The sequence below is a fragment of the Elgaria multicarinata genome, chromosome 1 (assembly GCF_023053635.1).
Source record: "Elgaria multicarinata webbii isolate HBS135686 ecotype San Diego chromosome 1, rElgMul1.1.pri, whole genome shotgun sequence".
NCBI classification, from domain to species: Eukaryota; Metazoa; Chordata; class Lepidosauria; order Squamata; family Anguidae; genus Elgaria; species Elgaria multicarinata.
The window spans coordinates 48,393,831-48,417,310 of NC_086171.1; the positions used below are offsets into that span (position 1 = coordinate 48,393,831).

General features: G+C 39.5%; 1 protein-coding gene across 4 annotated transcripts in view; it reads left to right on the top strand.

Annotated features, from left to right (window-relative positions):
• The window catches only part of MLLT10 (MLLT10 histone lysine methyltransferase DOT1L cofactor), a 133,150-nt gene that overhangs the window by 9,673 nt on the left and 99,997 nt on the right, over nt 1-23,480 (top strand). For 3 of the 4 annotated variants that reach the window (XM_063127683.1, XM_063127677.1, XM_063127689.1), the window contains exons 4-5: nt 3,607-3,661; nt 18,538-18,647. In XM_063127683.1, coding sequence (XP_062983753.1) covers nt 3,607-3,661; nt 18,538-18,647 — 165 coding nt within the window. The remainder of the gene's footprint in view (nt 1-3,606; nt 3,662-18,537; nt 18,648-23,480) is intronic. The other variant, XM_063127696.1, reaches the window with a different exon arrangement.

Sequence of the window (23,480 nt, forward strand, 5' to 3'; positions counted from 1 at the left end):
GTCCAGTGTGTGTTCTCTCTTCTTTTGTTCTCCTTATCTCTTGGCTATTTGCAAGGTGAGATGCTCTTGATCCAGGGAAGTTCACTGTGACATGGGGCCTGTTGGGTGGCAGTGTGATGTGCTCCCTCTGGAGCTGACCTTGAGAGATTGTGTTCATCATTGCAGGAGGAAGAGACCAATTGAATGGGATGTTCCATGGTTATTGACTATCATTATTTGACCATGGAACTTTCCTTGACCCCAGCAAATGGTTGCACTTTCAGGGCCAGGGAAAGTATAATGTTCAAAATTGCAGGGTATCCCAGTTTGGACATTTATTTCTACCTGTGGGAAGGGGTGATTGAAGTGTCAGAGCTCAGTTCCAGTCTTCCCTTGGGGACAATCTGATGGTGGTAGTGTGGAGATTCAAAGAGACCTGATATTTGAAAACTTATGATCTATAAGGAGATGGTGCTAAAGACTGCATTCTCATATTTTTCTATTTTGCCCAACAGATTTTTCTAAAGGGGAGAAGAGCAGGTGTATGGCAATGTAGACAGCTTATTGAGTTAAGCAACTTAGAAAGAATGGGCAGCAAGAATGGGCAGCAGGCAACACCTACCCGCATATTCTCTTTGAAAAAGAAGATTTTGGTGTGTTAGCTTTCCATTTTGTACAGTTTGGTCATTTTTGGTAACGGTTACGGTAAATGGAGATTACTTGGTTTATCTCCCGTCATAGTCCATGTTTAAATAAAATGATTTTCACTTTAGAATTGCTTTATTTAGTCCTGACCATTGGAGCATATTAAACATTTTTGTAGGCTTGGAAAGTAAAAAGATTTTTGAACAGAGCTTCCAGTGGTCAAGACACCTATCCCTGGAGAGGCTTTTTGTCTTTTTACTAATATTAACCCCTGTTCTACTTCTTTCTTTATGCCTTAACCCCCCTGTAAATATCAGTGCATTCAGAATGTTTCAAAACCCGAACTGTTGGGTAGTAGTGCATTATGCAAGTTTCTGGTCCAAGACTCTGAAACATCTTGCCAAGGCAGACCCAATTAGCCCTCTCTCTGATTCACTGTCTGCTGGCAGACAAAAGATATTTTTATTTAGATAGGCCTTTGGCCCATAAGCTGACTTGTAAATATGCTACAGAGAGTTTTAGCTGGTTGTTTTAATTGGTGTTTTCTTCTGCTTTGTTTTTGTGTTCTGTATTTTATTATTGTTAGCTACATTGAGTACCATTTGGTGGAAAGGCAGGATACAAATTTAACAAATAATAAATAATTTGTAGAATTTCAGGATTTCTGTGAAGAAGATAAATTCCATGCTAAGGATTGTTTGGAAATGGATCGAAAATAAAACTGCCAATATTGTAACGCCTTTATACAAATCTATGGTGTCACCACACTTGGAATACACAGTTCTGATCGCTGCATCTCAAAAAGGATATTGTTGAGTTGGAAAAGGTGCAGAAAAGGGAAATGATCCATGAGGAAAGGCTACAGCATTTGGGGCTTGCTAGATTAGAACAAAGTCAAGTTTTGAATTGTCTAAATTTTGTAAACCGCCCAGAGAGCTTCGGCTATTGGGTGGTATAGAAATGCAATAAATAAAATAAATAATAAGTGTTGGAATTGGTGGAGGTTTATAAAATTATGCATGGTATAGAGAATGGGGACAGAAGTTTTTCTCACTCTCACAATACTAGAATCTGGGATCATCCAGTGAAGCTGAATACTACAGTTAGGATAGACAAAAGGAAGTACTTCTTCAGGCACCACATTGTTAAACTATGGAATTCGATACCACAGGAATGGTGATATCCACCAATTTAGATGATTTAAAAAAGGGATTAGATAAATTTATGAAGGGTAGGGCTATTAGTGGCTACTAATCATGATAGCTGTATGTTACCTTCAAGATCAGAGACAACTTGCTTCTGAATACCAGTTGCTGGGGAATAGCAGATGTCCGTAGCCCTCATGTCCTGCTTGTGGGCTTTAGCCCTCTAGAAAACAGGATGCTGGACTAGATAGGTCTTTGGTCTAATCCAGCAGGACTGCACTGATGTTCTCAGAGTAGAATCTGTTTTGGCAGGGGTCCATACGTTTTCTTTGGCATTGGTAGTCAAGTTAAAAATTATGTTCACCAAAGCCTTGGTCCCCCACTTCAGCACAGTCCTGTGCATTTTTACTTCAAAGTAAGTCCCATTGTGTTCAATGGGACCTACTCCCAGATAAGTGTGCATAGGATTATAATATTAGTCCCTGACCTTGCACTGCATTCCGTCTCCAGCTCCAGATTTTAACTTCTTTTGGTTGTTGGTGCCTCAGCCTGTCACCACCAAACAGCTATCCCCAGCTTTTTTTTCTGACCTTGAGCTTGATTTTTGGCATGGGGGACAATCCTCCCAGTCCTTGTGCTGAAGTCTCTAAAATGGAGATGATCTCTGTCCACTTCCAAGCTAGAGAGGAAGGCTGGTGCTCCTCCTGTCACTTTCTTGAGGGGATGTTGAAATAACTTGGGCAGGATCTATACTACTGCTTTATAAAGGTTTATAACAGTATTGGCAGCTGTAGGGGCCCATGACACATTCCATACCCTGTTTTCAAACTACTTTCAAAGTGTTATATCCTGCTTGGTGTAGATTTGGCCTTGGTGTGGTAAGTGGACATGTGGACCCTTGTGTTTGGGTCTTTTCCAACTTGAATGCACCTCCTCCCAACAATGCTTCCCTTGAACCAGAAACAGTTAACATATTACTTGGAAGCACAGTAGTTCAACTTTCTTGGAAAATCTATAATATAGAAGGATTGTGATTTTATTATTTTATTTTTGGAAACTGTACTGAAAATTTTATTTTTAAAGATGGACTATTAACAACTAAGATGAGATGCATCAATGGCTTCATTAAACTTTGTCTTATACAGAAGCACCTGTGTTTGCCTGCTTTGCACTGTTCTGTAGATACAGAACTAAAAGACTTTGGAGGTTTTGCTTGTCTGTCACTTGGAAAGTGAGAATCAGAGGTAGCTGTTACATAAGGAACTACCAATAAATAGACTATAAGAGGGAAATGCATGAGTCCTGAGCTTTGATTTAAGACAGGGGTTGGCAGAAAGTAGATTGGGATCTACTTGTAGGTCTATGTGATTTGCAGCAATCAGCAAGAATTTCTTGCTCTCAGTTTTTTTTTAACAACTAATAACTAAATGACTTTTCCTACCCAAATTAAGCTGCTGAAATGAAGAGAGCTTGGAATAACTAGGCGTAGACATTTGGGTGAAAGGACAGTAAGTTCAATTCAGTTCTGAAAACAAATTCCTAGGCTTGAAATGTGCTAAGAGGCATCCTCGTCTAATTCTCTCTGTGTGTGTGTGTGTTGCACCTGGGTTGGGGTTCTAGTAAAAAACAAAGATCTGACAAACCTGAAATCTGCCCACTCCTGATTTAAGGCTTAGCCCTGTCTCTCAGAGGGTTTTCTCAGTGCAAGGTAATACTCGCCTATTTGTTTTTCTTCTCATAAATTATAAACTATGAACTACATGAAAATATTTGAATAGTGGGTACGTTATGTTTGTTCTGAAATTTTTTGTTTATAACTGTGTTTGCCTTCCTGTAGAGATGCGAGTTATGCCCTCACAAGGATGGTGCTTTAAAGAGGACTGATAATGGGGGTAAGTTTTAAAATCTTTTAAAATGTTATGTAATCAAAGAAGATTGTTTCCTAAATAACAAATCTTGTCCCCTTTTCTATAGTATTGTTTAATGGGCTGACTTAAATCGGGACATAGCATGGGGCACTAGGTCTTCACCACCAGCCATCTATAAATCTTCTGATAACGCTGAAAAGCTCTGAAACTTCTGTATTCCAGAGTTTGTATATTTAATAATTTTGGTGTTCATCACTGTAAAATGTATTTATTCTTGCAGCATGTATATAGATTTGAGAAATGTTATCTTCCTCTTACACATGGAGAATGAGAGCACTGTATTATGCTAGAGGGCTGCATATAAATTGTAGACATTAATTTATGCAGAAATCATTCAGTGTACATGAACAGTGCAGGTTATTTAGTTCCATCTGTAGTTGTGGTTCGCTGTTCTCAAGTGGCATACTTAAAAGGAGGATCAAGAATTCAATGCTACTACCTGACTTTAAAATGCTATGCTGTTCTTTTCTTTCCCTCTCTCCCTCCCCTTGGTAAAATTCCACCAGCGAATTGTACATATTTCACAATTTTATTTTAAATAAAATAATAAATAAATAAAAAACTCATGACGGTAAGAGACTTTCCACAAAAAAGTATTCTTACAAACAAAGATAAATATAAAGACAAATTTCAGCTTGTGGTTTTTAAAAAACCTGTTACATGAAGAAGAAAAAATTTAAAATGTTTTAATACCCTGCCTTTCTACTAAACAATCCACAAGGCAGGTAATCAATAGAATTCAATATAAAAGATTAATAATGGCAATGTTAATTTAAAGCCGGCTACACAACACAATCAAATCCGAAGTAACTATGCAACACAATAGAGCTATTGAGAGCAGCAAAGAAATTCAAATCAGGATAGTCACAAGACTTGAAAGGCCTGCTGGAATAGTAGTTCATTTGCTCAATGCCTCAAATGCAACATGGGAAGGAGTGAAGCTAACCTGGGAGGGAGTTCACAATTTCAGTGCCACCACTGAGAAGGCCCTACCCTGTAGCCACTCAGCATACATCGGCTAGAGAGAGCATTCAGAACCAGACTTCAGATCAAAATCTCTGGTTAGACTCATGTAGAAAAAGGTGGCCCTTCAAGTATCCTTGTTCCATACCATTTAGGGTAGGGATCCACAACAAAGCAGGCACCATGGCACCCGTGGCGACTTCCAGCAGCGCCCACAAAACTCCTCTCCCTGCACTGTTCAAAAAAAAAAAAAAAATTAAGGAAAAACCTTGGGAAATATTAGGGTAAACTTCTTTTTCTCCCTTTCTAGCCTCTAGCCTTGCTCTTTTGCTCCTCTCTACCACTTTGCCTTGCTATTTCACCCTCCCTCCAAGTCCCTAGCCTTGACATTTCCCCTCCTCTTTAGCTCACTGTTTCCCCCCTCCTAGGCCATTTCTACATCTGCCCTTTCCCCCGGGATCATCCCTGTACATCCAAATGACACATAGGGGATCCCGGGAGCGGGCAGGGACAATCCCTCCATTTTCCTGGGATAATCCTTAGGTGTAGAAAGGGCCTTAGTAGAAAGATCCTTGCTCTTCCTCTACCACTTTGCCTTGCTTTTGCCTCTCCCTCCCAGTGTCTAGCATCACACTTTCTCTCCACACATCTTCACCTTGTTCCTCCTCCCCCCAGCATTTTAGCCTTGCTCTTCCTCTCCCCTCTACTCCTTTGCCTTGCTATTTCCCCCCTCCTTCCCAGCCTGTAGCCTCAGTATTTCTCTTCTCCACTAATTTTAAACTCACATTTGATTAGCCAAAGCCCCACAGCAGCCATTATATGACTAGCCACATCCTCTATGGGAGACATTTTGTGGTGGTGCCCACAGCTAGTTCTCAAATTCCCAAATGTGCCCCCCAGCTCCAAAAGACTTGGGGACCCCTGATTTAGGGTTTTAAATGACAAAACAATTGGAAGTCAGTACAGGATGATTATGGGAAATTTATGGAAATTTCTCTCATTTTAAATTTTCATCTATTGTGAATATAGAATTTGGGTTTCCTCTTGTGGAATTTTCCTCAGCCATGGCTCTCTGATAAAATGTATTTGATAGATTTATGTCCCAACTCCACAAGAGACTTTCTGAGGTGGCTTACAAAAACAATTAAAAGATAAAAGATAAAAATCTGGCAAAAATAAAAATATATTTATGCTCTAATTTTTCACTAGTTATCTAGGGTTCTAAATAAAATGCTTTAGTTCAGTATCAGTAGCACAGGATTTGTAATTCTTTATTTTTGTTTTTTCCTAAGAGCTCAACATGTTCTCTATTAGAAAAAACCCAAAGTTTGTATAATTTAGTTTTCATTTGCCTAATTATTTATTACCATAATGTTTCTTGAAATGGAATATGGATTTTTCTTGATGTAGAATACTACAAGCTCTCCATATAAATTGTATGCAAAGGGATGATGGTATGCACCAAGAAGTGAACTGATTTTAGCTTCATGCGGCTTTGTATGGAATAGCAGCCCATATCTACTGTGATCTCCAAGGGTTTTCACTTTAACCTTGTAGTCTAGCTGCAGTTGTACTACTGCCTTTTAAAACAGAGGTGTTAAATACCATGAGTTTGTGGTTGCTGGCCACAGATTGTGTGAATCTGTCAGGGTAGTGCATGAGAGGGCAGAGGGTGCTGTATGGGCGGGGGACATAACTACTCCATTGTCATGGACAGATAGCTGGGAGACAGACTATCAAGCCCTGTAGGGTGATGGGCCAATTGGAATCAACCTTCTCCTGGAGGTTGATGGATTGAGGTGATTTTCCAAAATGCCAGCCAATTTCATAGGTTATCCTGTGAAAGCTCTATTTGTTTTCTGGAACAAGGAACGGACCTGGATAGCAGACATGATGGTTCTAGAGTACCTTCTCTTGGGGTTAGATATTCCTGTGACTTGAGGTCGTTGAAATTGCAGGGATGATGAGATGAGCAAAGGTGGAGGAAAAATCAGCTGAGCACAGGATTAAGCCCTTTTGAAATCATGTTTGTGGATGGCGGTGAAGAAATATGTCTATACCACCATTGCATCTTCACAGTGCCATCCAGTGGAATTTTTCTGAGTTGCAAAAAGTCTTATCACAACCTAGATAGGTTGGTATTTACTTTCAGAACTTTGTTAAACTCCTTTGTTTCAGTAGGCTTTGAGGGAATTGAATGAGGCCTTGTTGATAGGGCATATCTTCTAATGACTCTGGAATCTGTGCGATAGATATAATGGGGGGGGGGGGGAGAATTAAGCCTATCTGTTTATCTGTATTTTAAACGGATACTGGTTTTATGTTTGTTATATGATATTAGCCAGCTTGGGGGATCCATGGAGTCATGTTTGGCACCATACCAATTTTAAAATAAATATAAAGAGCTATCAAACATCAAATTGCTAACTTATTCAAATTATCAGCCACATGTTATCAGCAGTCTGAAAGAGATGCTGTAGACTTTGCAAGTATTTTCAGAAGTTGCTTCTTGATAATGCCTAAAATGAAAATAATTTTCAACTTAATGTTAGATTTTTTTCATAGAATTAATTCATGGTGAGTTTTGCCAGGAAAAAAACCATGTTTTTTCTTGACCTGGGAAGATCTATTTGTTGCAGTTTTTAAAGCATAATAAAAATGTTTTAACCCTAAAAATTAAACATTTTTACAATATAAATTTTCAAGCTATGGCTATGACATGCAGATTATTTAGTCATGAATGCATAAAATACAGTAGGCTTAATATATTTATATTGAGGGAATTTATACTACATTTAAAAACAGAATAGCATGTAAAAGCAAGTAAATTATTAACTCTATCAAAAGAGTAATTATACAGTGCAATGAAATTAGTAATACTGGAAGAACCACCACCAAAGTTTGAACCTTGAAATCTTAAAGATAAAGGAGAGAAGCTCAGTGGGCAGAAAAGGCTGGTAACATCTACCCATGAAGCTGCATCTTGGTGGTGCAGTTGCACCTCCACTTGTCCTGTCCACTTTTAGTAAATTGCTCCATTCACACTGTACAGTTTAATAATTATTTCCCCTCTGCACAAAATTCTTTACTTTGACCTGTCCAAAAGCATCTTGTTACTAAGCAGCTGGGCACTTCTTGTTTATTACATTCACTAATTTAATTTCAGTTGCTTTCTGTAGTTGACTACATAGTTAGATTTCCACAGAGGATTTAATCACTGTGTGCCATTGACTTGAAGTGCTACTTCCCTCAAGTTACACATCTCTGATCTCATTTTTTCCTGACAACTTTGAGGATAGCTAGCAGCCTGGAGGCAAGAATGGATTCCAGATACCCCTCCCCCCCTTTTAGCCTGGTATCTCTGGAAAACAAGTTGCAGTGTGATAAGGCACACTTATAAACGTTGGGTTTTGTTGTTTAAAACTCTGCTAATATTGGATGCTTTATGGTAATCTTGTTTTCAGTTTACTTGGAAGCTTACAGTGTACACAACAAAGCTTCTTAGTTCAGCGTATTTAAAGCCTGTTCTTGGACTGAAATCTGTTCCAACTGGATGATGATCAGGAATGCTGTGCAACAGCATTCTTTGTCGGCTTTATAACAGGATTTCTGGGAGGCAGCTGCTTGGTTGAAAGCCAACTAACAATGCAATAGTTTTGTCATCAGTTTTTAAAGGGTTAGAGTGGGAATCTCCTAAGTTTGTAAGGAATGTCACATGCCAGCTTTTGAGTCAGCAGCTTTCTCTCTCTGGATTTCTTCAAGTCTCTGTTGCATTTATAAAAAAGAAAAGCCCAATGGAAACGTAGGTTGCTAAAATGCTGCCTCTGTCAACTACTGATATATGGTATAAATGCTTATAACTGATTATAGTTAGATTTTGATATAAATTCCTTAATAGATATATATTTTAAAAAGCTTTTCATTTTCAAAGGGAAGCCTTTAATATTAGTTATTTGTTCTCAGTTCCATCAATACTAGTGCTGAGATATCCATAACTCATATTAAACTTGGGTATATTAAGATTGTATTAAATTCCTCAGTATTTATTTAATTTATTTATTTAAAACATTTGTATCCCGCCCTATATCATTAAGAACTCAGGGTGGCGTACATTTATGTGAAGTTTTGCAAGTAGTGTGGGGATTGATTCTTTTAGGCCATAACATTACGTGGCTTATGCAAAACAAAAGCGACATGGATTTTGATAGAGCTGTCAGTGTAGCTTTCAGTGCCATTACTCAGGGTGTGTGTATGTGTGTCTAGCTGACTCCAGTAGAACTCTGTGCATTTCAATATCACACTTTAAATATAGCACAATTTGGCAAACCTTCAAAATATCTACTAACAGACCATGGAATAGTGTGGTACCAATGCAGTATTCACCAATGACTAATCTCATATTTTTGAACTTGAATGTGTATTCAAGTTCAAAAAGCAACATTATTGCATGTGGATTGAGGGGTGGTCATGTAAAAATAGGGATTAATTCGTGGTCTACAGTTAATTAATACTGATATTTATTTATCAAGTAGTAACTTGTTATGTGCACTTGGTAAGCTGACTGTGTGCAGTGTCCCACCAAGTTGTGAGAAGAACTTTGCCAATCTTTTCTAGATAGTTGATCAGGTGTGCATACATTGTAAATTCTCTTTATGGTAGGCTGTTACAGATCTATTGATACCATGGTGTATATGTAAGCTCTTGGTACGTTGCTTGGTATCTGGTAGACTGTAATTACTGGCTCTGCAAGCTGTGCTGCTAAAACCTGCACAATTTTACTCAGGAGTGAGTCCCATTGTTTCGCAATGGGGCATTGTCCCAAGGAAGCTTGCATAGGATTGCAAACCTTAATTGATAAGCTAATTAGCTAAAGTTTTATTTGATTGGTGAGGCTGCGTTAAGGGCATATTTGTTTGAGGCTATCTGAATTCTAGTATGTTGTTGGGAATGAAAAAGAACATAATCTCGTTAAACTAAAAATTGTTCTTTGCCTTGTAGATAGGAGGACATTCAGGACAATATCCAATGCAACACTACTGCTAACGTAAATCATGCTTTTCTAGTATAAATAACATCTAGCACAATACCAATAGAGCTTGCTGGTATGACTTGTTTTCTGGGGAAACCTATCGTGTCAACAAGTGCTGCAGGCACTGCTGTAGTGGTTGTTTACACTAGCGCAGTATAATTTACATTAGCAGTAGTTTGGCATTGGATACGTTTCACTTTCATTGATTTGAAAGTTATGGCAAAAAGACTCTTCCAGTGGAGTTGGACATCCCATGAAGTCATCCTATTGGTTGGATGAGAATGCAGTGTATATTATGCGCTTCAGGAACTCCAAAAGGGGAGACACCAAGCTATTAGAGACAGCAAGAGACAAACCAAAAACAAAGATCTTATTTTTTTATTTTTTTATTACATTTCTATACCGCCCAATAGCCGAAGCTCTCTGGGCGGTTCACAAAAGTTAAAACCATAATAAAACAGCCAACATGTTAAAAGTACAATTACAAAATACAGTATAAAAAGCACAACCAGGATAAAACCACGCAACAAAATTGATATAAGATTAAAATACAGAGTTAGAACAGTAAAATTTAAATTTAAGTTAAAATTAAGTGTTAAAATACTGAGAGAATAAAAAGGTATTCAGCTGGCGATGAAAGCAGTACAGTGTAGGCGCCAGGCGGACCTCTCTGGGGAGCTCATTCCACAACCAGGGTGCCACAGCGGAGAAGGCCCTTATATCTCAGGAGCAGGCTCTGGCCTTTCTTTCATCTTTTACCCCTATATCCTAGGATCTTGTTCCACACCTTAAGTGGAACAAGATCCTTAGGAACTTGTCCTTTAATGTTATGGACAAGAAGACTCCCAGTTCTAGATGTTCTTTATTCTTCTCATCCATCTCTGGGATACCATAAACGAAGTGACAGCAACCTCAAAAGTTTCTCCCAAGCCAAAGAATTACTGATAAGCAGCATCCTCTTTGTTTCCTTAGTTCCTGTTTGAGGAAAAGACTCAACATTTGCAGTTACCCGGTGAGAGGCTACTTTCCAGGGAAGGTTATCCCCATTTTTTCCAGTAAACCAACAGAATGCTTCTTCCCTCCCCATGCTCAGGCAACCCGGAAAATCACAGCTATCTCCCAGAGCTATCAAAGAGCAGAAATAGGTAGACCCAGAGCTAATGCCAGAGAGAGAGCAGCTCTTAAGAATGTGTTTCTTTCAGTATCCTGAAGAAATTAGAAGATACCAGAATAATTCTAGATCTTAGGTGAATATGTTTCTGGTGCAGAAAAGCTTTGACATGGAGATGCTTTGAATCATTTGGCACATCTACACTGAGTATATTTCCTGGTATCAGTTGATGTTATAAAAGCCCAATAAACTCCTGATTTGGTCTTGCCATTGTTGCTCCTACAGTTCAGTTGTAATTAGTACCATCATTAGTCTCTGCCAGTTGGTTTATCCTCTGCCACCACCCTAGATCCCCATTACCAGTCTTATATCTGAGGATGGTAGGAGGACATAGTTCACTTGGTGAAGTCTATAGTTAGGCAGATTACAGTAAGAGCCCTAGAGGCACAAGTAGGATCTGGGACCTAGTTGTGGTGTTTGTTTGTTATCTCAGAGGATAAATTTCAGACCTGATATTTCTCTCAGAGAAGATTAGTTCATCTTGTTTTCCTAGCCAGTCTATTGGGAATAATGATCCTGACACCCTTGGACTTACTGCACCTCTGGCCTCTTCAGACTTTCCTATTGAGCTTCAGAACCAAATGATGTCAGTTCTCAGTACCCAGTAGGTTCATAAGTCCATGCCTTTGTGAACCCTGTTGTAGGGAGGTATACACATGTGCCTTGCCCGTAGTAGAATCAGACCGGTTAGTTGCAACCAATGTCAATCTATCTGGGTGGGGAACCCTCTACAAAGAATCCATCAGGAATTTGTGGTCAACTTCCTGGACCTCTTAAGATGTCTTCCAGATTCTCAAAGCCTTCACTCCCATGCTGGCTGGAATAAATGTGTTGGTGCAAACTGACAATGCATGCATGAAGACCTGTCAGAATGAGTGGGGGATTTGCTCTCTTCTGTTAAGGAAGCCCTCAAGCTGGTTTCCTCTAGAAGCCAAGCATTTGAGAAACATCTACAACATTTGGATGGACTGGTTGGGCTGGCAGCAAGTGGACCAATTGGAGTGGTCTTTGAGCTACATGGTGTTCCCTTCAGTTCGGTTATTTCAGAGTTCCAGTTGTAGACTTATTTGCCAACAGAAGAAACAAATAATAGGAAAATGTGGGTGCAGACACCATAGATGTATACAGAACTAATGGATGCCTTTCAGTGGCATAGCCTTGGGGTTGATTAGTTTTAATCCTTCTCTCTATTCCCTTTAGTCTCTAAAACAATTGGGAGGATCAGACAATACCCTAATTATTCACAGTGGCCAAGACATACTTGGTGCCTCTTGATGGAGGTTCTGTAAACACTTCCTGCAGAGCCCTATCTGCTTCACAAGGAGTCTTCTCAGTCCTTCCTATTCTATCTGCTTGCCTGAAGATTGAAAGGCAGCTCATACTAGCCATCAGATGTCATCCAAGATTACTTCCACACTTCTAGCATGATGTTGCCTTTGATATAACAATACTTGGAAGATTACTTCCACACTTCGAGCATCACGTTGCCTTTGATATAACAATACTTGGAAAGACATTGTCAACTGGAATATCAAGGGCAGACAATTCTGAATAGGTATCTTAGTCAAGGATGTAATTCTTTCTGCATGATGATTTCAACCAAACATTCTGAGCCTCTGTGTAATTCAAACTCTTGCCATGTTTAGGAAGTTCCTTAAGTAATGTTTGTGCTTTTAGTGGATGCAAGCTGCCCACTATAAATAGGTAGTAGTGTTAGAACTTTTCTCTGTGGTTAGTAAATGCTGTGGCTGATGAAAAGAGTGACTGTTCAGAACTCAAAATATATTTAAACGTACTAGTTTTTTTTAATTACAATTATATCCCGCCTTTTTTCCTCCAAGGAACCCAAGGCAGCATACATAATCCTCCTCCTCTCCATTTTTATCCTCACAACAACAACCCTGTGAGGTATGTTGGGCTGAGAGTCTGTGACTGGCCCAAAGTCACCCAGTGGGTTCCCTTGACTGAGTGGGGACTAGAACCCGGATCTCCTGACTTCCAGTCCCACACCTTAGCCACTACACCACACTGATTCACGATACTCTATATCTGATACTAGTGTGCTGTTGCTTTGGGGGAATATCCTTAACTATCTTGGTTCAGAAGACCTTTTAAAATGGTTTTAAGCCTTTAAAAAATGCCAACTGCTTTTGACATTCGGGCTGGCAAAAAAATGTTAAGAAAAATTATTAGCTCACTAAAAGTTGTTTGAAAGGAACAGGGTGCATAAACAATGTTAAGTACAAATGCAGCAGGTCAGTTTCTAGGATCTTCAACAAAAGAACAACTTGTATGGGCAGAAAGTAGAAGAGATGCATTAATGCTAATGTCTGGTATAAAATGTTATGAGTTACTGAGGAGAGAAGGACTGAGAAGTGAATACAAATAACTTTTGGGAACCAAAAGAAAGTTACAGCCATAGCTTGCACATTACCTAGTACAAGCGCCCCCCGCCCCCATATATAAAAGCAGAGGTTTAGTTTGAAACTTGCCTCTTCTATTGTTGTAGGCCCCTAAGCACTATTAAGTATTATTAAAGCTGGTTTTGAATTCCCTAACACAGCTGTCCCCAACATGGCACCATGGTGCTCATGGGGATCGCCAGTGGTGTCTTTGAAGCTCTCGCCTCCCAGCCACCTTAAAAAAAATAGTTTTAAGGAAAACTGCAAAATGTTAGGGCAGTCTTCTTTCTCCCTCTTTCTAGTCTCTATCCTTGCTCTTGCTCTCCTCTGTACCCCTTTGCCTTGCTTTACCCCTCCTTCCCAGCCTCTAGCCTCGCTAATTCCAACCTAGCTCTTTAGCTCACTGTTTTTTGCCCTCTTAGCGTCTAGCCTCCCTCTTTCTCTACCCATTTGCTTTGCTATTTCCCCATCCCTCACAGCCTCCAGCGTCACTATTTCTCTTCCTCTCACCTCTTTAACTCACTTTTGACTAGCCAGGCCCCCATGGCAGCCATTATGTGACAAGTCACTTCCTCCGTGGGTGCCATTTTTTGGTGATGCTCACAGCAGTTTCTCAAACTCTCAAATGTGCCCACATGTCCAGAAAGGTTGGGGAGCGCTGCTGTAACATCTCTTGGCCTGGTTGAAGCGCAAAGCCATTGTTTCCAGCAAATAGCAAGAAAAACCACTAAAGCCAGAATGGTCTCTCACTAGAAGTTAATGTATCAGTCATTGTCTGAAGAAAATATTACTATTTTTTCCCTTTCCATTAACAGCACACTGCCTTAGATATATTTCTTGTACGAGTATATCTAGATAAAAAGAAACTTGCATCTCATCTGAAGCATTTGAGAATTTAATACTCAGATCTATTTTTTTGAATGTTTTACATTACTAATAGTGCAGCCTTTTAAAAAAACAGACCTGTGTATTTAATGAAGTAATAATAGAAAATGTTATGATAGAGTGAAGGGGAGCATTACCAATATTTCATATACTTTATTATTTTGTCTTCACAGAGAAACTATTTTAAACAAACATTTAGATGCATCATGTCTCAAGAGTAACACTTCCAGACCTATTTATTTAGTGGCAGTTAGTGAAGAGCACCTGCTTAATTCTCTTTGAAATAAATGGGATTGGGAAAATACTTAAGTTTGGCTAGTTGTGCTTTAAAAGCTTTCCCTGCATTTCCAGTATTTTCTTATTAGGCTGTGGAAGAAAAAAAAATGGAGAGTGAAATGATATTTTTATTTAGATAGTTTAAAGAACTCAGCTTATTGTATTGTAATATATTTGGTTGTCTTTTTACCCAAGCACTTCCTAGGGTTGCCACCTCTTTTTCTAACAGGGCTCCTGTCCTTTTAACAGCTGTACAACAGGCAGAAATTCAACAGGTGAAGCCCTCCTCCAACACTACATCAACCAGGAGGCCCAGTTTTATACTCTTATAAAGTGCATCCAAATATGCTTTATGGAGTGTTGATAACAGGAAGTGCTTCCTGTCTTTCAGACTCTGAGGTAAATAGATGGAATGTTTTCTTTGAAGTTTGTATTTTGGGTGTTACAATACTATTTCTCTGTGCTGTAAAAGTTGTAATTTCCAATCTAACTTAAGTCATGTATAAGTCCCATTGGAACAAGATAGTTCTAATTAAGTTCTAGTGGGACTTAAACATACTTAATATTGGATTGGGGCCACTGAATATAACTTCGAGATCATACAGGCTTGTAATTAAACACTTGTTTTGGTTACTTATGGTGGGTAACCACCCCCCCTTCAGTAGACCAGGTGTTCCTGTTGCAGCTTTCTGGCTTCTAGAAGGTGACTTTGTGCCACTTTCTGACATGGTAGCCTTAAGGGAGTTGCCTGACCCTGCAGAAAGATGGAGTGTTGCGAAGCAGTGTGTTTGTGTATGTTAGCTCAGGTTAAAATCACTGGACCTGTTCAGAAGACATGCTAAACCATGGTTAGGCCACTAACCCTTTTGCAGCAAATGGTTAGTGAGCATGTTTAAACTGAGGTTATGTAGCCACCATGGTTAGGAATGATTCATATGGCTCATTAAGTCATGGTTAACACAACACACTAAGCCATAATGTTTAGCTCAATATGCTTAACCACCGTGGCTTAGCATGTTGTCTGAACAGGACCACTGTCTCTAATTAGATTTTTAAAATGGAGTTTCATCAGAGTCCAGCTTTCTGTCAACAAGAGTCTAAATGTCAAAAGGCAACTTTTAATTGTCTGTGTCTTGTTTTGCCCTGCAGAGGTTGCAGTGTGCCTTTTGAGTGTGGAGATTATTATTATTTATATAGCATCAATGTGCATGGTGCTTTACAACGTATGAGATGACAATTTTCTGTGCTTGAGGAGCTTGCAATCTGAATATTGACCTGGGGAGATAGTGCCAGGAGAGGGTGATGGATGTAGAAATAGAAGATGCCTTCCATTTTTTTCAGTTCCATGTACTTAGGCATTTAGTTAAATTAGGGTAGGGGAACTCTACACTTCCCTGGGAGTAAGTTCCCATTCTACACAGTGGAACTTGCTTCTGAATAAACATGCAGAGGATTGTTGTATTCTTTGTGGTTGTGCCAAAAGCTTTATGGAAATGTAGGGTTTGGCGGTGGAGAGAAGCAGCATATTCTCGGTGTTCTCCAAGGGAGTTTTAGTCATAAGGGGCAGCAACAAAGAAAAGCTGGTCATTTCAGGGATCAGGAGAGCTTTAGTAACTCATGATCAAGAATATATTGGGCTATCTTAGGGGGTAAAATCTGTGAAGAGCTTTGAATGTAAGGACAAAAAACTTGTGCTGAATCTGGGAGTAGTTAGGGAGTGAGTGAAGACTTAGGCAATGAAGATTTTGGAGAGACCAGGTTTTCATGGGTATACTCAATGGGGCAGGATAGCTGGCTTAAAAGCAAGAACTTTGGATTAACTCTTGGTTCTCTCATCTGAGATAGTGTACCTGTGGTTTATGCTTTTATTGTGGAAGTAAAATGCCACCATAAGTTATCTTTAGTAAGCAAGAAATTTAATTGCATTTATATTCATGTTTCTGTGAAGCCGCTGCATTTCCCCCTTACCTTATCCTCTGTAAACTGCTTTTTAGTTGACTATAATTGAATGCAATGTAGCATGACTATAGGGTCACATTTTGGGGATGGGGTTGGAGTTACCATTCTATAGAGGCAGCATTCTTTTCTTCTAAATCTTACACATCTGGGGTGGGGGAGTTCTCTGTTCAAGGAAGGTATTGCTGGAATTCTCTGGGAAGTAAATACAAGGCAGGGAGTAAATACAAATGGCAGCCACTGAGTGAGCCCTATCTGCATTAGCATGATGGCAGGGGCAAAGGGTTAAATTCCCTCTTCCCCCCCCCCCACTCAACAGTTCAGATTAGACCACTTGCAAACCCATAAGAGCTAATAACATAACATAACATATAATTTGGTACTAAGAGTGCTTTACCTTTGCCCCTTGTATTGTCTCAGTCTCTTGTGGAGTTTGATGTGTGTAGCATGACACTTGTAAATACTGAAACAGGCTAATTAAAACTTGTTGCATATATACCAGTACTTGGTATAAATGCCATAAAACACCAAACATTATTTCCACTTCACAGATGTTTCTAAATATTGTGGGGACATGTTTCAGAGAGCTGCAGGCAATCAAAGTTTTCCAGTTCATGTCCCCACATGTTTACAAACATGTTTCTACTTCATTCTTGTTCACAGCTTTGCCATAAAAATATGAGAGTGAAACACACTTGTAGTGACAGTTGTGCTGTATCATGACATGCATGGCTATAGATGTGCTTTCTTGTAACAATCTAAAACAGCTCATACTTCAAACAGGTCCAGTTGTTGGGCTCTGAAACATTATTTCCTATTACTGAATGCAATTATTGAATGCATTTCTAGGTTGTAAAATGTGCTGGACTGTGTAGGATGCAGAAGTGACGCAAGCCCTATCTAGAGTGACACAAGCCCCTTCTATAGGGGAAAATAAGTGAAGGGAGAGAATAAAGTCTGCTAAAGAAGTAGGAAGAAAGGCCAATTCATGGTAGATAGCACCAAAAATGGTTGTAGAAAGGCTTTGCTGAAGAAGAGTATTTGAAGAAGGAGGATTTATAGGAGGAGGAGGAATAGGGGGTGCAGCATGGCAGCAAGGCATCGACAGGAGGAGAAGGGAGTAAATAGACCTGAGATTTCCATGAATACTGGAGAAGTCTGACACATGATAATTCTAATATGCTACTCTGTGTATCATTGGGTTTTTTGTTTTAATTGGGGGAATGTTAGAACAGATGTCCAGTGAGGCCTGGATTTAAGATCTAATTTCTTGTGGGAAAACTCCAAGTATGTTTTGAACATTCCCACTATTCTGCTACTGTTCATATTGGGAAATTGGTGTTCTCAAACCGCCTGGGAATTCTCTGTATAAAACAGACCAGGACAGAATATGGACAGCTCTTGAATAGCAAAGTAATTTTCAAGTTGAGCTATTTATGAAATGAAACAGTAGCAGACATAGTTAAATGGTTTCCTTAAGCAAGTAGAAATTTGTGACTTTCTAGGGAAGCACAGAGCAGCTGAAATAAGGCAGGCTCTTATTTGGGGTACAAATATTTGGAAATTGAAAGGGGAAAAAACAGTCAAAAGAATATCCTACTTGTCTATGAAGTATTATCAAAAACTATAAAAGAACCCTAAAGAAACTATGCTGCTTTATGACCTGAAATACCATCTGGGATAATATAAAATGTGGTGTTGTTGCTTACATCCAAGAAATAAGAGAAGAAGCAAACTATTAATTCTTCCATATGAAAAGACTTGCATGAAAAGTCTTTATAACCGAATGACCTATAGGTTTCATCATCATAGCAGATTCTGCTCCCATTGAGTCATATGTAACCCTACTGATTTTAATGGGAATTGAGAACTGGGCATAAGATCACAGTATTTTGGATTATTTTTATTTTTTCAGATTTATTTTTTAATTTGTATTGGTTGTTTAAGGTTAGGATTGAAGTTCTACGAAAATGTGTTGCAATCTTATCCTGTCTCTGCATTCTATGGTGGGCTAAGGAATGATATTGTTTTTTTTAAAAAAGTACATGCAAATCATATGGGAGGTTCTTTGATATAGTTGAAATTATTGATATAGTTGAAATGAATCTATTTGCATTGTCAAAAACATTAAAAATAAAATGCAATTAACTTTTTATAGGTTGGGCTCATGTGGTTTGTGCTCTGTACATTCCCGAGGTGCAGTTTGCAAATGTTTCTACAATGGAACCTATCGTGTTGCAGTCTGTCCCTCATGATCGTTATAATAAGGTATAATTATGTTATGACTTATTTTCTTTACTTATCTTTATCATTCGATGTTAAATATTTCAAATTTCATTTCAAAAATTAGTTTGTTTTGTAAATGCCTTGTGCTTAATTGCTTTACTTTGTATGAAAGTAAATGAGTAAAATTCTCCTGTAATAATGTGTTACTGAAGTTTATAGCTTTCCAGGATAGACTGAAGCACTATATTGTGATGAAAAAGGTTTCTAGGAGTGCAGTCTTATGCATATGTAGACAGAAAAATACTTTTCTGGACCTTTTTTCTGTCTAAACATGCATAAGTTTGCACTCTAAGTTAATTAAAGTATTTATTATGTTTCTGTTTCATCAGTTATCACTGTGTTCAGTGCACAGAATTATTGATAAATTCCTTGCTAAGGAAATAAAGGTTTATATTCAATGCTAACTGAGAGTAGAACTGGTTCTCAACTTCCTCTTGCCTTTTTGGTGTTTGTACATTTCTTTTTATATAATAGTATTCATCGCTTATGTTTCTTGCTAAAGGCAAGCATCTCTGATCAACTGCTTTGCCAATAAAAGTATCAGTGTGCAGGAGCCCTCCTCTTCCTCTCCAGCAGTGTCCCTGTATTAGTCCTTTTTGGACATTTGTTGAATGTGTGGTAGAGGACTGGAATCACATTGCATCCCGCTGTGAATTTTTTATGTTGGTGTCATGCATGCAGAGGGCTAAATGCATACAACCAGAGTGTAGAGATCAAATGATTCGGCCTTCGAGTCCAGGGACTGACGACTATCTCCATAGGATAGCATCCTTTATTTTTGGACTTTTCTTAAAAACATTAACTTTGTCAGATGTCAAGTATTTGAATCCAAAAATAAGGCAATAGAAAATGACATCCCACATAGGCAAGGTTTAAAGAACTATGACACTAGTTTCATGAACTTGGGTGAGGGAGGAATTAGACTCATTTTTTCTCAAAAAGCAGCAGCACATGCTGTATGACAAACTGGTTTTGAAACTGAAGGGAAGTTGATATGGGAGTCAGCTGTTCAAAGAAAAGTAAATTTCACTGAACTAGTGTTAAGTTACTTGTACAAGACTGAGTAGCTTTTTCAACCAAAGGCTTTTTCTCTTCCATAGTTACTAGTGATTCTTCAAATAATTCACCATTAAGCTTTGTTTCAGCTCTTTTGTTATAGTTAGGGTTGCTGCTGAGTGTCTTGTTGGGGCCATGAGGACAGCAGACCCCCTTGCACCTGGCCCTCGTGGATTCAACAGGATGTGCCTGGCGCGATAGCGGACCTGCATCTGCGCGCTCACGATTGCCCGCAAGTGCTTGGGTGCAGGTCCACAATGGGAAAGTGCATTTTCTGGACCCTTCTTATGTTAAGAGGGCCTTTAAGGCTCTGGTTGGAGCAAGGGGTGGGTGGGGAGAGTACACTTTCCAGAGGCTCCGGAAAGTGTGCAATTCCCCCAGGTACGCTAATTGGGGGGGGGGGGGATTATGCACTTTCCAGAGCATCTGGAAAGCATTCTTTTCCTTGCTCTGTTGCAATTGGGGCTACCTTGCGTTAAGAGGGCCTTTAAGGTCCTATTTACTTAAATTTACCTATTTAAGGTTGCTATTTACTGTTTTACTCTGTACAGCACCATGTACATTGATAGTGCTATATAAATAAATAAATAAATAATAATAATAATAAAGGCCCTTATTAGAGCAGTGGGGGAGGGGACGGGATGGGAAAGCACGGCAACCATTGGTGTGCCCGGGGGAATTACACACTTCCTGGAGCTTCCCGAAAGCAAGGTTTTTCCTGCTCTGCTGCAATTGGGGCCTGAAGGTCCTCTTAATGCAAAGCTACTTTGCGTTAAGAGGGCCTTGAGCAGGAGGTGTGTATGGGGGAAAGCACGCTTTCTGGAGACTCCAGAAAGTGCGCTTCCCCCCCTCCACAGTAATAGTGCCAATAGTGTGGAGTGAGGAAAATGTGCACTTTGCAGGGAAAGGTTGGGCACCTGCCATGGGATTGCACGGCCCAGTTCGTTGGACTGGACTGCACAAGCGCTTGTGGGGTGGATGTAGGTTGCGTCTATAAAACCCTAGTTATGGTCAACATTTGGTGATTTCCACTTCACATTTTCTCATTGTCTTTCTTTTAAAGAATGTTTGTGTTTGTTTATTTTTAACTTCCCTCTGCACATCATTTCCTCTTTCCATGTGTGTTTTGATAATGGAAAACATATGTGAAAATCATTGATTGACAAAAAAATAAGTCTTCATGTACTTAGCTGCCCTATGTGGGATTCCTGTTACTAGATCAGAAACAATGTGTACCACACCTGCAGTATCAGCTTTGACAGCACTGATAGTGTTTTCAGAACAGGCACTGAATCTATATTCTTCCTGTGTACATGTGCATTCTCTTTCTGCCATACAGGTTTTTGGCTCTGTAAAAGTTGATAGCATTGATCATTTGATTACGGTAGTAAATAGGTCTAGTTGCATAGATATGTACAAGCAGGTATAGGCAGTCCGTGACTGTATGCATACACCTCTGGATTAGGCTGTTGTGGATGACCCAAAGCTCATAAGGATGCATGATGTCTTTGTAGTTTTACAAAAGAGTGATATGTTAGGGTGGTACATTTTTTAAAACAAATCAGAAACTTGAGGATAAATCTGAGAATTCTCTCAATAATTAACATTCTTTGGAATTTTGAGCATCCTGGTTTAAATTTAACTGTTAGACTAATTTCATATGTAATGCTAAACCATAGCCGAGTATCATGGGACTGAACCTTGGTGAGCTGCAGGCTTGCCTGCTGCCCCTTTTCTTAGGGCTGGCCTTGGGGGTCAGAATGGTTGCTCAGCTGGCGAGGGTTAGCCACTGACATGTAATGTCCTACTTTCAATGTGCCCATAGCTCTGGCTAACTAGTGGTTTTTTTTAAAAAAACAACACCATTCTATCTTCCAGGTGCAGGCCCCCTGAGCTGTGCCAGTGCACTGCCTCCAAACAAAGCAGTCAGTGTGCAGAGCCCAAGGAGGCAGAGATAGAGGAGACTGCCACTGCTGATGTACTGCAAGCTGTTTTTGCTAGGCATGCTGGCCAAGGTAGTTGCTGTTGAGGGGACTCAGTGCAGAACTTGCTTCTAGAGCAAATGGCAGGCTTAAATCCTGGCAGTTCTCTTTGGCTGGAGACAGACAATACCACCAGGGGGGAAAAAAGCATCATCTTTTGATGGAAAGTGGTCTTGAGAAACTGTCTGTCCATAGTTTTAACTTACCTGCATGTATATATCCATATCTATTACACCTAATTGACTGTTGTTGAAGAACGTAGGCAGAAAGTGTTTTAGTTGCATTCATCTAAATTTTCCAGAAATGTTGAAGCCATGGGGGTGGCAGACAGAATTATGTGTTAGCCTTTAAACCTCCATAGGTCACGTTAGTCTTTTGTTGTAGCAATGCATTATAAAATGCATTGTATCTTTTTTTGACAGTAGGGGGATTGCTGTGTTGGACAAGAACTGTTTTAGTTTAAATAGGAAAAAGGGCCAAAGAGGGGAAGAGAGGGATAGTTAGAAGAGAAGGGGGTGGACCAGATACATGGTTCCAGAAGGGTCCTCCTGATACTTTGTTGCCCAAAGGCCCACCAAAACCTGGAGCTAGCGCTGCCTCTCCTCCTCTAGTGTGGCCACAAGGAAGAGATAAAAAGCAGCTCCTTCTAAACTAGAGATCCCTTGGGGGAACTCTGGTTATTTTAAGCCTGGGTTGGAAAACCTTTTTCAGTCTAAGGCAGGGTGGATTTGATTTAAATCACAATTTAAATCACTACTCAGAAAGACTCGATTTAATATTGTGACTTCCTCCCCCCCACCCAAAAGTTCACTCTTCCTCACTATATTTTACACAACTCAGGCCTTAGCTAGACCTACCTTTTGTTCCGGGGGAGAGGAGGGGAGACCTTGTGTTGGGATTAACGTGAGATCTTGCCCGAGTTTACATGTAAGGTGCAACTACCTCAGGAAGAGAGGTGTTGCGCCCGCCATTTTAAAAAAATTTTAAAGGGAGAGGAACTCACAAATGCTCGTGCGCTGAAGGTAGGTGCTTTTTAAAATTTCATTTCATTTTCCCGCTCCCCCACCCTAACCCCGATGGATGCAGCGCTCGGCTCCGCGCAGAGCGGGGTCAAGCCATGGAAACGGGCCAGACGTTCCATGGTCTCGGGCTCAGCCTGGGACCGCAGAAAAACCGGGCCCAAAGGGGAAGGCTATATCCCGGGGCAAGGGATGGATGATCCCTCCCTGATCCCGGGTTTGCCCCGGATATAGCCTGGTCTAGCTAAGGCCTCAGAGTTACTAAAGACTCATTCTTGCTGGTATAATCTTAATATTTACAACCAGATGAAGGTTTCATTTTTAGAATAGCAGCTTTTCAGATTAGTTTTACAGTTATATCAAAAAAATACTGATTTGGTTATACTATTAGAAACACATCATAGATAGATAATTATGAAATTATTGCGAGGTGAACTATCTCCAGTTTAATACGTTAATCATTCATATTTGGACAACTTTTGTGCTGTACTTTATTGGAAGGAGAAAAATAATCTTACAGAAATGGATTATTGGATTGATGGAATTCATTTACCAAAAAAATTGAACAGCCTCATCCTACATAATTAAAAACTAATCCTTATTTCATGATGAATAACCTTTGGACTATAATGTATCTTAGAAAACTATCTTTAGATAGATTTTTCCTCAAAAAGCATTTTATTAAAAAAAATCCAATTTAAATAAAAAATATATCTGATTTTTTTTTTTAAAAAAAAACACCCATTGATTTTTTTCCA